The 15,007-nt window shown below is 41.9% G+C and overlaps 1 protein-coding gene across 1 annotated transcript in view; it reads right to left on the bottom strand.

The window, feature by feature from the left end:
- TENM2 (teneurin transmembrane protein 2) overlaps positions 1–15,007 on the bottom strand; it is a 618,318-nt gene that overhangs the window by 592,541 nt on the left and 10,770 nt on the right. Inside the window, exon 2 of the mRNA XM_015407305.1 lies at positions 5,649–5,672. Coding sequence (XP_015262791.1) covers positions 5,649–5,672 — 24 coding nt within the window. The remainder of the gene's footprint in view (positions 1–5,648; positions 5,673–15,007) is intronic.

Here is a 15,007-nt window from a genome sequence, read left to right as displayed (position 1 = left end):
ACTTATCAGGTTTCATTCACACTTTCTGTACCTGGTAAAATCCTGCTGAGGTGACTCTACCAGAACACTTTTTTCACAGGAAAATACATTCATTGTATGTAAAATCTTTATGTTATTGGGTTTTACACTAGTATAAATCAGTAGCTTGGATCTACTGAATCCACTGCTGAATTTCTGACAGAAGAGAATCCTACCAGCGCAAGTGCAATTTCCTCTTCTTGTCCCTCTTGCTCCAACTCCAAATGCCCCTCAAATGCTACTCTTGGGGAACAGGGGACCCCAGAACAGTATGAAGGGGAAGTTGGAGGTTTTCAGTTAGATGAGGAATTTATCTGTGGAAATCCTCTACTGGATCAAAGCAGACGCTTTGTCTCCAAGTAGGGCTGCCAAATCCTCCCGGGGGGTGGAAAACCCCCCCCCGGCCCCAGAGGCCTGTTCCAAGAAGCCAGGGAATCGGGCCCCGGGGGGAACCCCGCCCCAGCATGCACGTCACAGGGAAGTGACATTATGACGCCGGGCACGCTGGGGGCGGGGCCACAGCCATACAAGGGCGCCGGAAGGGTAAGTGCCAGTTGGCAACCCTATCTCCAAGCGTTTTTCTTTCGTCCGTCACTTCATATTTCATGTTGGAAAAAAGTACTGTATATTTCAACGCTTCTCGGAGTGAGAGGGAATTGTATAGTTCCTTAGATAAATGGTCCTTATTTTTGGAAAAGGTGGAACAAGGGGAGTTGATTGTTTAAGTGGGTCATGGGAGGGTGTCATTCTATGTCCCCATGTTATACTGATTTCATTCTTTACTTGACCGTAGTGATTTGTACGACTGTCTCAAGCTTTATTGTTCATATCTTTTGAAATATTAAAAATTTATTTTTAAAAATTAAGGAGAAATTCTCTAGTATGGACCTAATAAATAGCAGTTGACCACCCTCCAAGCTGAAGTCTGAGCTCAGCTCATCTGAGGGAAAGCTTGCCATATCCCATTAATTCCTCAGATGGAAATTTCATACCAGCCACCATTTCCAAAGGTATTTTAACAGCAGCAGCTCATTTGCTACTTGTCAACAATATCTATTTTAACCTATCTTGACCTGCCTGTAAGACATTTGTATTTCAGAAATTTTGTGGTGAATTAGCAATCCCTGCAATTTTTGAGCACTGTTTTTGATTATTTTACTATTTTTAAAATATTTAAAAGCCATTTTGAAGATTTATGAGAAAAAAATAGCATTAAAATGTAGTAACTACGCAAAGTTTAGTTTTACTATTGCAGTTTGTTTTGCAGAAATCCCAGGGATAGCTTGCAGGCAGTAGAGGCCAAAGACAGTCAGATGCCTCGTAGATTGTCTGCAGATTCACAGCTGTAGGAAAGCACTGTGAAGGGCCAATTCATTGCTTGCTTCAGTGCACTGCCCTGAGGATAAACAGAATATGTCTGATTCAGAGCAGACTTCAGTGGAAGCTGCAGATGTCAGTATACTACTTTTAAAAATACATATATTAATTATTATAGATAGACCATTTGGTCTCTACAACTTTCTGGAGATTATTGTTTCTATGGATATAAGCCATTTTCTTTGCTTCTAATACCATACTTTCAAAATTCACAGCCTGGGCTATAAATTATTCACAGATCAAAAATAATTCCCCTATCTTTTCACAAACAGTTTATGAAGATTCTATACAATTATTTGCCAGCATTACTCATTATCTCTTGAAGATGCATTTTCTGTATTCCAAAAAGAAAGAAAGGGCTGCCAAAAATGTCAAACAGTACACTCAGATGAAATTGAAATGATTATTATTTTATGTTTATTTATCAACATTTCAAAAATAATAAAGGGCTACTATACTTTCCATGCAAAAGGTAAAATACTGCCCATCAACTCAGCCATATGATCTCATACCTAAAATAAGATATTGGATGCACTGAATCTGACAGCAGTTGCAGCAGTTCAGTAACAGTTGCCATTATTCACTTCTTTTACTAAGAGCATTTGGAGCCATATTTTCAAGTCTGCAGCCAAGCAGATTCCCAAAACTTTCTTCCAAGTTAGAATTTAACACCTGACAAATGATACTTCCTACTTGAACAGCACCAAGTGTGTTTCGCCAGATACATAAGGAGTAGGGAAGTAACTGCATTTGTGCTGATGCTAAATGTTAGTAGATTGCCTAAATGCCTACTAATAGCATGCCTAAAATTAGCTAGGCTAGTAGTGCATGCCTAATGTGTTGTTTTTGCTGCAGTTGTTATCTGGTTGTTTTCTACTCCCCATCCCCCACCCCATCAATGACACAGAAGAAAAAAAATTGGTTCTATTTTCATGTCCTTTACAGAACACAGTGCAGCTCATATTATATAGCACTGACATGGTGTCATTAAGGTTATAAATCCTAATGTTCTTCTGTTTCATTAAATTAAACATGAAATGTTTAATGTTTTGTTAAATTAAACATGAAGCCATGACTTTGCCAGGGAAATGCTATGTCCTTCAATCACTTCCCTAGATTTTGTATAGGCACCTCTTTTGTTCAAATCCTGTGATCCATTCCATTATGTGCCAGCTTAGTTAACTGATGTTAACTTATTGTGGTAAAACTGTTGGCAGGATGTTAAGCAAAAAACACCACTTCAGGATATTATTTTCCACAGGCTACCAGACTTAGCAAAATCACTTGTTTTCATGTTCTCTCAGTTTCCAAAAAATGAAACAAAACAAATCCCTAAAGACCACAGAGCACTTTGCAGAGAAAGGTGAATGTTGAGAACAATAAAGAGTTGCAAATGCTTTAGTTAAATAAAATGGCCTCTTCTGCAAAGTATGTAAAACCAAAGATCACTAGATAAGCTACTGTACAGAATCTACCTGGCTGGGCTCGCAAGGGCCTGATAGATATTCCATCAATTAACTAATTCTGATAAAAGGTACTTTGACTTTCATTATCTTTACAAGCAACATATTCTATTGTTTTAATATATTGCAACATTTTCCATCTACATAGCTCATACAAAGAGACTGCATGTACAATAAATATGCAGATTGTGCTGATTAAAATATCTTGAAATATTATCTCTTCACCATTCCTGATAGGCCTTGATAAATACCTAGTATGCCGCAAGCTGCCCTTTGAAATCTGCACTGCATCACTCTGTCTTCAGAGACCTGTATGTTTTACCTGTATATTACACACTGACACTGAATATTAACTGGTAATGGAAACAATGCATGAGCAATCAGAGACAGCAATCATTGCCTCTTAAAGGTAAAGGTTTCCCTTGCTTGAAAGCCAGTCGAATCCGACTCGAGGGATGCAGTGCTCCTCTCCGTTTCCAAGCCAAAGAGCCAGCACTGTCCAAAGACATTTCCGTGGTCATGTGGCCGGCCTGACTAGATGCCAAGGCGCATGGAACGCTGTTACCTTCCCACCGAAGCGGTACCTATTTATCTACTTGCAATTTCTTGCTTTCGAACTGCTAGATTGGCAGGAGCTGGGGCCAGAGACGAGCTCACTCCGTCTTGCGGCACTCGGGTCTCGAACTGCTGAACTACCAAACTTCCAGCCTGCAGTTCAGTGTCTCAACCACTTGAGCCACCGCAGTCCCTTACCCACTTGTCATCCAGAAACTTGTTATAATTTCCCAGTTTGTGTTTGAGGGAGGGAGTTCTTCGTGCATTTACAAAACCAAATGTTCCAGTAACCACAGACTGCTGTTTGGAGCTAAAAAATCAGGCATGTATTTATTTAGTTGATTTATACCCCGCCCTCCCTGCTTTACAGCAGGCTCAGGGCAGCTTACACTAGTTGATACAATACAATTAAAATCACATAAAATCATTAAAAACAATTCAGTTACAGTCAAAATTTATAAAGTGCTGCGTGATAATAATTAGTTGTTATACGATGGGACACCTAAGAGTGTACCCAAGGTCTCACTATCATTCTGCTCATGATCTTCCCAATGGGCGGCACAGGCTAGGTGTCAGGAACCAAGTGTCAGGGCTATAATTAAAGCTGTTAACATGATGGCAGCTCCTAATTAAAAGCCTGGTGGAAGAGCTCTGTCTTGCAGGCCCTACGGAACTGTAAAAGATCGTGCATGGCCCTGATCTCTCCCGGGAGCTCATTCCACCAGTGTGGAGCCACCACTGAAAACGCCCTGGCCCTCGTCACAGCCAGCCTGGCATCTTTGGCATGAATCTGTCCAGATGAACTCTATTAAGAATGAGTTATGAACAATACAGAACAGCAACTATTTATGATCTTTACTTTTTGAGCAATATATCTGAGGGTATTTTTTGTTTAACATGGTCAGTTTCCTTTAGGATTAGAGAAGGTTTATGGTAGCTTTTATAATAAACTTCTTGTTTGCAATATACAGGTAGAGAGCTAACAGTCAGAGAGCAGACAAAGATATTCTAGAAATTAATCCGTCCTCGCCAATAGCAGCATGGAACGCCAAGCTCCAAGCTCCATGGAACCCCAAGCTCACACCCTCTTTTCCAGCCAAACGCGAACTGTCTCCAAATTACTTGGATCAATCCCCACCCCCTACCCCAGATACTGATTCTGGTCAAACCAGGCTATTTCTTCTTCCATCTCTGTAGGCAAGTGATAATGATAATCCAAAGCAATGGCCAAAGCAATCTCTCTTCAATACCCATTAACTAGAACTCATTAGTAATTATCAAAACACAATGGTCATTTTGAAAGATATACTGTAATAATTTTTAACCTGCTACTAGTATTGTTTCCCTAGGGATGCCAACCTCCGGGTGGGACCTGGGGATCCCTTGGAATTACAGCTCATCTCCAGACTACAGAGATCAGTTCCCCTGGAGAAAATGGCTGCTGTGGAGGGTGGACTCTATGGCATTGTACCCTGCTGAGGTCCCTGTCCTCCCCATGCTCCACCCCCAAATCTCCGGGAGTTTCTCATCCTGTATCTGGCAACTCTATGACCCCCTGCCGGTGGCCAGGGGTGACCTGGCAACCCAGTGTCCTTAAAATATTCCTTATACTGAAATCCTGGCTATATTCGTAATTTCAGAATTTTTATCTACCCAAACTGTTATGCTCCTTGCTTATTTTTTGTATCCAATTTTAATACACTTTTAAAAAATGTGAATGGAACACCATGTTCCATAAGAATACCAGTGCTCTTTCCTAAACTAGGTCTGTCTCAAGTAGGTAAGAATGACTGGGGCTTTACAATGCTGGGGCTTTACAACTCTAATGACTGGGGCTTTATAACACTAATGCTCCATTTTAAGTACGCATCCTACAGAAAATGAGAATGATTCCATCTTAAATTCCTTTTCTACCTCTCCTGTTTCTTACGACACATTATCCAATTAATGAATTAAGCATACTGTAAAGCGCTTCTGTAAATCAGTACTGTTTAAGCAGAGTAATTGTCATCTCCTGGAATGCCTGAAATGTAATTTATAAAATGGAAAAAGCGAGGCAATCTCTGAATCTTTTTCTTTAACTGTGAATTTTATAAACACAATCACCTGAAGGGTTTTTTTTGAATTCGACTGCACAATAAAAAAAAATTGCTAGGATCATTAAGGCAGGAAAATCTATCGTTTGTTATGAATAAGCTAGCTAGGCATATCTTCTTAATGATGGATCACACTTACCTAGGCTTTGATAAATCAGTCCATCTTTGTGAGAGATGCAGAGAGGAATACATTAACCCATTCTGTTTTCAAGTGTTCCAGCTTATATGGACTTCACTCTCCTGTATTCACTGGAAATTAATCTAGCCACACCAGGCAAAGAATGTGTTTGAACTACTCTTCTATGATTTGCTTTAATGTACAATATCAAAAATGCTTAAAGCACTGCACAGTAAATCTCCAGTTGACAGAGGTGTTTACAGACCACATAGGTTGTTGCCATTCCTAAACGAACATTCCACTACAAGCCCACACAAAGTGTAGGATATTCATACCTTTGGAAAACATATGCTGACATCTCTGTTTTCAAATTGCTGTATGTGCACAATTTATCTCTCCTGAGTCATGGGAATTAAATTATACTTACATTACAATCTCTCCTGTTAGCAATTAAGTAGCTGTCATAATGGTTGCCAAAGTCTCCAAAATGTTATCTTGCTATCCACGATTGAGAATTTCTCAGGGCTCCAACAAGCTTTTGTGCTCAATCTTGCCCAATTCATTTCTTCACTGAACTTTCATTGTACATGGCTTTTGTCCACATGGGTCCCATAATCCCCACCGTAGCCTCTTTGGTAGTCAAAAGGGGCCCTTTATTTCCCTGGTTTAACAGAGGAAAAACTGGTTGGATCCAACAGTCACTTCCTAAAGAAATAAGGGCGTGCCTTGGGTTGTTTTTCTAAGAATGCACTGTGGAATCTATGACCTACACATGATTGCTCCTGAAGTGGGAGGCTTTGGGAAAATAAATTATTTTAAATACAAATATTCTTCTATGGATAAATAATTGGAAAAATTTAACAAATGCTGCTGTGCAATACCCAAAGGGCAGGTGAAAATAAAGGAAGAAACAGGGAGAAAATGAGGCATACTGATTATTTGGTTCCCTTAAAAAAAGGATCTAGATTCTAGAACTAACAAAAATCTCCTCTCAAAATGATTCCTTATGTAGCTAATTTTAGTAATTAAAACGTTTGTACCCTACCTTCTTTGTCCTCTTCAAGGTAGTTTACATTTCTATTTCCTGCTAAATGTTTTTAAAGAATTTACAAGACATCCTATTAAATTTTACACATAAATACTCCCCCACCTTCTGTTACTGCTACAAGAAAGAAATTCCCAATTCAAATAGCAGGGAAATTGGTCATCTGAATGGTACATCCTGAGCTCTCTTAACCTGTAACCTTTTTAACATTTGTGAGGACTATGAGCTTTGAACCAGATGCTGGTAAAGTGATCACGACTTCAGGATATTACAAGAAAAATGTGTAAGATACTGTAAGAAGTAAATGTAAACGTCCCAGATAGATGATTCAAAATGCCTTAGGGAAATTAGCATTCTCTTTCCTGTGAGAACACACCCTGGCTGTTTGAGATCAAATGATCTGAAGCAAATTCCAAGATGCTTACTTTGATACCAAAAATTGCTAAATTGTATTTGACACAGCTCCATTCTTACTGGAAACTCTGACTTCTCAGACAATGCTTAACATTGTCACATTTCACATGAACCAAGGAACTAACACTTTATTAAACAGGTTCATTTTAAGAAATTGGTTCTACGAAATGCTGCCACCTCATAACAAGGCCATTTATGTATCAGCATAATTTGCAAAGAGGTCAGAGACCTGGAATTAAAAAAAACAAACCCAAACAAATAAAACCAAAGTGAATGATCTCATTAAGTTTTGTACATTTGTGGAACCAGTATTACATCAAAAAGAGAGCTAGACAGACAGATGCTCTATTCATATTTCATAAATAAACTATAATTTATTTGTCAGGTGAATGAGCCTCAAATTTTTCATCTTGTAGGCTCTCTTCTTCCTCTGCTTACACGTGGATCTATGGTTGAAGACTTTCAGATTTAGGGAGTCTTCACTCTAACTCCAGTTTGACAAAAGGCCTACTCCCTTTAATAAACCGAGATCGGCATTAACGGAAATGGATACGTAAAACAGAGGGTAACTTAAAGTACATAGGCTTGACACACTGTTGACCCAAGATATCAATATTGCAAGATCTTTAATTAAGCAAAGGGTCAATGACATTGAACGCCAGCTAGATCTAATAAAAACCCACATTTTATGATTTCTGAGAAACACAGATATATTATAAATATGGCCCAATATCTAAAAAATGCAGAATATCCCCCTCATAGGAGGACAACAGACACCCTGTGAGGTAGGTGGAGCTGAGAGAACTCTTGACAGAAACTGCTCTTTTTCAAGAACAGCTGTGCCAGAGTTATGGCTTGCCCAAGGTCATCCAGCCAGGTGCAAGTGGAGTAGAGAATCAAACCCGGTTCTCCCAGATTAGAGTCCGTGCACTTAACCACTACACCAAACTGGGAAGGGAAGGAGAAATTTTGGTGGGCCGGGAAGGGGGAAAGCTTGGCGGGCCGGCAAAGCCTCACCGATGCCACCGAGGGGAGGAGAAACTTTGGCGGGCCAGTGAGGCCTCGCCACGGGGGGAAGGAGGGAGGGAGAGAATGAGACATTTCGGCGGGCCGTGAGGCCTTGCCGCTGCCACCAAGGGGGAAAGCTCGGCGGGCCGGTGAAGTGCCGCCAGGGGAGGGAAGTTCGGTGGGCCAGCTAGGCACCGCCGCTGCTACTAGGGGAGGGGAAACTTGGCAGGCCGAGGTCAGGCCTCGCTGTGGGTGCCGGGGACGAGGTGGACAGGGGAGAAGGCTCACCTGCGGCTGCTTCTCCTGTGGAGCATGTCCCCCCAGTGAGTATCGCGGGTCCCCCTTCTTGTTGTATCCTATTTTTTATGTGGTCTATGACTGTTCTAACAATAAAACAAACAAACATAACTCCAGTTTGTTATGATTCCTGTGATTTGGGTATCTGAAAAACTTGGGGTTTGTTTCTTGCCCAATAACTAGTATTCCAAACTACAGTTTAATCCAGGGTTGTAAAGATGCCTTCATTCAGAGACCATGATAAACTGGACCTAACTGATTACTTCCATCTTCACCCTCTACATTCTGGGTGAAAGAAGCTGAGAAGGAGAAGCATAACAACAGCAACAACAAAATTCTTATGGCACCTTTTCACCCAAGTTAGGTCCCCCAAGGAAGCACACAATCAAAACCATTAAAACTGCTTTTAAAAATGCATATTATAAAATTAAACAATTAGACAATTAAAAGACATAAGGAAGGAAGGTCAATGAGGAAAGGCCAGTGCAGGAAGACAATGATTAAGGGAGACTGATGGGTTTCACTGAGCTGAACATACTTAGACACAAATGCATCTTCATTCAGTTAGCTTTTGCTTCTATAGAACTATTTCATATGGTTTCATGTGTCTCTTTTATGGCAAACATTTTAAGGGGGAAAAAGCTTCCTGCAGATCTGGACTTCTAAAAGTTCCCATAAAATTCAAGAAGTAATTATATTCCTGTCATAGAATTCTATACTATGGTTCAGAAAAAAACATCTGAAGGGTATAATTCCTTACTCATTTTATAGGACATTATAGCTATTTTCATAAACTAAAATTACATGTCGATACAGCCATATTGGTTTTCTCCCAATGAAATTATATACTGGAGTATTCCACATGGGATTATTCTGACAAACTACATTTTAATGTCAGAGCAATTTCAGCTTTAGAAATTCTTTCCACGTTATTAAAATTGGGTAAAAAATTATAATGGACTTGGAAACAAAAGAGAATGTGTCAGTACTGCATTTCCCCCAAAAAAACCAGTGTTTTTTGAACTTCGTCATTTTCTGTCTAGCCAAATGTACTCAATTAAATTGTCTGAATTTTGATGAAGTCCTCCTGTGGCCGAAGCAGTCTGTGTGACTTTACTGCTCTGCACATACTTTAAAAATCAAAAGTAATGTTGAAAGGGAAAAAGCCATCCACACACATTGCTGTGTTTTCTACACATTGCTGTGTTTTCTTTTTTCTACAGTAGTTTGTAAACTTCCCATTATTTCCCATGTTCTCATTTCTCAAATAAATGCTTCAGTGCATTTTTATTTTAAATAAATCAATGTCAGCAGCCAACACCCGGGAGAAATCCTACACTAAGTAACTAGCGTATACATAACAAAGTGAAAAACAGCATACCAAGATAGCAGATTTTCCATCTTGCAAAATGCCATTCTTGGAGACAGATCCAAATTTATTCATAGTTCGATATATTAACGTTTTGGAGTTTAGTTTGGAGTATTATACTGCTGGCCTGGGTCCTAAATCATGAAAGCTGTAAGAATTATTTATTTTTTTGTTCAGCACTCAAGACACCAATATGATCTCCCATTTTTGTAATAATGGCCAGATCTTTACGAACTTACAGAAGCTGCTTTTTTCAAACCATCTTGGTTTGAAATACCTTGGTCCTGATAGTTTCTTCAAAGGCTGATACTCTTACTGGAAACATAATATTTTAAAGAGCCATGTACAAAATGTTTGATTTATGAACAGAAACATGCAATTCCTTCATTATTTCAGCATTGGCTAACTATAGAAACTATAGGAATGACAGATTATAGGTGTACTACTTTGATATTAAGATGCATTTGGCTTAGGGTTTGTGAGCATGATCTGCAACCAGTAGCAAAGGAGAGAGGTGGGGATTTATGGTCAGGGGGGCAACTGGCATCCCTAGAACTATGATATAATTTCTGGCATGACCCACAAGTGATGTCATTACCCAGCAGCACTCTGGCATTTACCTAAACTCTATGGATTAACCACAGAGTTCTGGGTGCATGCTAGAGCATCACCCAATGTGATGGGGTCACTGTGGGGGGCATGCTGGATGTGGTGTCATTATGCCACACTATGCAGATCACCTCCCACACAGACATTTAACCCAGCAATTTCCTCCTGCTGCCCACTTGAATAGAGGCAGGCAAAGGCGGGGGGGGGGGAGGATGGTCTCCTGATATACTGGGACCAGGACCGGCCCATCATAGACAATTTTTAGGCAGCGGCCTAGAGTGGCCCCTTAAGAGGGTTGCCCCTGGCCTGCCACCCTGCCCCTCTCTCCCCTTTCCAAGAGGGTGACCCGCTTGCCCAAGGGGAGCTGAAGGTGCTGTGGGGAACAGCCTGGAGCCGGCCCTGCCTGTGGCCGCTGGTGGGGGCACTTCATTTTGCAAGCGCAGGCTACACTCTCACCCTTGTGCCTCTGGCCAGCCAGCCAGCGGGGGGGACTCCTGGCGCACCTGCCTTCGCCACCCTGCTCCCTTCTTTCGCTGGCTGGCAGGACCCAGGGTGCCTGCGCTCTGCCGCTGCCACCCCAGGCTCTACCTGCACCACCTCCCTCCACCTGCCTGAGCCAGCCCTACCTAGCAGCTGCACCACCCCCAGCCCTCCAGGGCCCCACTGGAGCCAGTCCCGCTGGCCGGCCTCCAAGCAGGGCCCCGAGCCAGGCCAGGCACACACAACAGGTGCTGGCAGCTCCCTGCGGCCAAGTAGCAGCTTTCCAGAATGGAGGGCTTAGGGTTGCCAGCCTGCAGGTGGAACCTGGAGACACTCCCCCCCCCGGCATTACAGAGATCAGGTCCCCTTGAGGAAAGGTGTGCACTGGACTCAGCTGAGCTGCCTCCTCCCCAAACTCTGCCTTCTCCAGACTCCCCCAGTCCCTCAGAGTTGGCAACCCTGTTTTGACTCCAGACACTGGAGGAAGCCAGGAACTCCTGGCTTTGTTAATGGCCCTGTTAATTGATTCATTGGTGTTTTTTGTTTATTGATTGTATTACTGTGCTAATTGTTATTGTAGAACCAGATCAGGAGCAAAGACAACGATATCTTGGGCGCGTGATATAGGACAAAATATAGAATTAAAAGAGTGGTTTAAAGTCTGGATGAGAAATATTAAATATGTTAAAGCAAGAAAGGAGAATGTACTGAAAATGTTCTACAGGTGGCATATTACGCCAGATAAACTTAATAAAATTAACAAAAACCTATCGAAAAACTGTTGGAAGTGTAAGGCTAATATAGGCACTTTTTACCATACATGGTGGATATGTAAAAAAACTAAAAAAAATATTGGAAAATTATTAAAGAGATAATTGAAGGAATTTTGGGAATAGAAGTGCAAAGCAAACCAGAAATATTTTTGTTAAGTATATTGCCAGACTCGTATAATAGAACAGAAATGTATTTAATCATGCATTTATTGATTGCAGCAAGATTACTGTTTGCAAAATATTGGAAAGATGAAAATATACCAACAAAAGAGGAATATATAAGGACAATCCTAGAGGTTGCAGAAATGGAAAAGTTGGTATTTGCCATTCAAGATAAAAATGAAAAGGAGTTTGAGAAATACTGGAAAAAATGAGAAATACTGGGAAAAATTGTATGAATGGTTATAAAAATATAAAGGGTTGAATAATATGGTATAACTTGATGTAGTGGGGGGGGAAAGGAAGATTCTCTGTAAAATGTATGTTGTAACAGAAGTATAGTGGGGTTTTTTTGTTTATAAAGCAAATAAAAAAGAACAAAATTGAAAAGAAAAAAAAGACACCGGGATTGTGGGCTTTCGAACCCCTAAAGGGTTCTTCCTAAAATGCATTTATGTTTGAAAACTGGTGGGTGCACCGGGAGTGGGGGGCGCCAGAAGGTAGCCTCGCCTAGTGTGCAAAAAAACCTGGAGCCGGCCCTGACTGGGAGACCCGGTAACTGTAAGTAACTGTAACCTGATGACTGTAAGATGGCTCATAACGAAAAGGTGAAAACATCTACAGACTAGGAATGTACCCCGAACCGAATGCACCCCGAAAATGGCCCATTCGGACCCCTTTCGGGCTGCTGCAAGCCGATTCAGATTCTCCGATCTGAATCGGCTTGCCGTGGAATTGCTGCCGAAGTAACTTTTTTCCCACCATAGAGAACAATGGAGGGGATAGGGCAACCTGTTTGGGGGCCTGTAGCCCCTCCAGCCCCCAGAATATACCCTATGTTTTCGCCATTGACTTCAATGACCCATAGGATATAATGAGGCTGAAATTGACATTCAGCTAGCCAAAAGACTCCAGAATCAGCTGGTACTGACAAAACTGACATGCCGGAGTCTTACTGCCAGCCAAAAAAAACAATTTTTGCACACCCCTACTACAGACTATCAGGGATAGGCAACTGTTTTGGCCAGAGTGCTGAAATTGCAGTATCTCTATTTGAAGTGTGCCTATTTTAAAAAGGTGGGGAATGGCTGGGAGGAGACATACTCTTGACCAGACACACAGGAAGCAAGCCAAGCCTCAGTGGGTTTCCAGTGGCTCAAAAGTCCGTTGTACAATGGTCCAGTAGGCAACTAATGGCATAAACAATGAAGAAGAAGAGGAGGAGGAGATTGGATTTATATCCTGCCCTTTACTCGGAGTCTCAGAGCGGCTTACAAACTCCTTTCCCTTCCCTTCCCCTCAGATGAGGAAGATGCAGGGTTGAGAGAGCTCTGACAGGAACCGCCCTTGAGAGAACAGCTGTGCCAGAACTATGGCTTGCCCAAGGTCATCCAGCAGCTGCAAGTGGAGGAGTGGGGAAGCAAACTCGGTTCTCCCAGATTAGAGTCCACACACTTAACCACTACACCAAACTGCAATGCCCTTCAGCGATGTCCTCCAACTTCCCCTATACCACTGGCTCCTATACCACGTGCTTGCCTCAGTTGTGTGAGTGGAACTTTGGCCCTCAGCAAAATGGTGTGCCGTAGCACTATTCAACCATGAGTGTAGAATTGCCTATTCCTGGTGTATGACTCTGTTTCAAGGAAGAGCTTGTGCTATCCTAACTAATGATCTCTCCAGTTTTCCTCAGGCAACAGGGTTTAAATCAGCAGTTTCTGGAATGGTTATGTCAAAATGTTATTGCAGAAATAATGTATAATATGTCGTAAGGAAGTATACGTCTTCAGATAATTAACAATTTTTCAGAGAAGTATGGCTGTGTTCATTGTCATCTTGTGAAACCAAGTTTTTCCTTCCAATCATCTGATTTTGATTTTGTGATATGTTAGAGGAAAGGTACAGCTAATATGAAGCCTGGCCTCCTTGTGCAAAGCATAAAATATGACAGCAACTAGAATTAAAACTACACTCTCTGCCTATATCATTACTGATATAGAAAGTCAGGTCTCCTGAAAATAAGGAACAATGTGCTTATTTATTGTGGTTCCTCAAGAATACCATCAGTGTCATCATTATTAAGATTATAAAGTGTATTAAACCACACCTAGCCTAAGGGCTTTTGGCTACCAAGTAAGATTGCCAACTTCAGCTTGACAAATTCATGGTGCTTTGGGGTAGAAACTGGGGAGGGTGGAGCTTGGAGAGGGGAGGGAGCTCAAAGATGTAATCCATACAACTCACCCTTTGAATATGGCATTTCCTCCAGGGAAACTGATCTCTGTGTACTGGAGATCAGTTGTAATTCCAGAACTCCAGGTCCCACCTGGAGGTTGGTAACACTACTACCAAGTGAGAAAGCTAAGAACCTCCCTGTTGTCACAATATGTACTGTGGATCACAATAATATTGTATTTTATGATGAGCATTTTCATAGCCAACAGTGCCACAGAACTGCTCCTTGCAATACAGAAGAACCACATAATGAGGCATCCTGTCCTTATATATAAACGTGTTTCTGCATGGCAACATTCTATGCTTGCCAAAATCAGTTGGCTGCCTGAACTGCCCATCAGAAGGTGTGCATGAGTCCCACCCACAGAGCCAGCTCCCGCCAAAACTCCAATCTGAACAGTTTACCTCAGCAGCCGAGCAGCCATTTCCCTGACCAGCCTTCTTCAGCCATCAGGAGAAGATCAACGGAGGAGCAGCCACGGCTGTTGGCCTGCCGAGCATTCTTCAGCCCTTGGGAGAGCCTTGCAATAGGTAGGGCTCATCCATGCCCAGAAGATGACAGAAAACCCTCCAGGATCTCCAGCCAAAGTGGCCTGGAGAAAAATTGCTTCCTGGCCCCAAAGTGGCAATCAGAATTTAAGAACATAAGAACATAAGAGACGCCAATGTTGGATCAGGCCAAAGGCCCATCCAGTCCAACACTCTGTGTCACACAGTGGCCAGAAATACCAGTGCCATCAGGAGGTCCAGCAGTGGGGCCAGGACATTAGAAGCCCTCCCACTGTTGACCCCCCCCCAAGCACCAAGAAGACAGAGCATCACTTGCCCCAGAGCCCCTAGCTATACCTTGTGGCTAATAGCCACTGATGGACCTCTGCTCCATATGCTTATCTAATTCCCTTTTGAAGCCATCCATGCTTGTAGCACCCACCACTTCCTGTGGCAGTGAATTCCAAGTGTTAATCACTCTTTGGGTGAAGAAGGACGTCCT

The sequence above is a fragment of the Gekko japonicus genome, unplaced genomic scaffold (genome assembly GCF_001447785.1).
Source record: "Gekko japonicus isolate JY-2015 unplaced genomic scaffold, Gekko_japonicus_V1.1 scaffold189, whole genome shotgun sequence".
NCBI classification, from domain to species: Eukaryota; Metazoa; Chordata; class Lepidosauria; order Squamata; family Gekkonidae; genus Gekko; species Gekko japonicus.
Note: the sequence above shows the minus strand (reverse complement) of the source record. Positions and strands in the feature narration are given on the sequence as shown.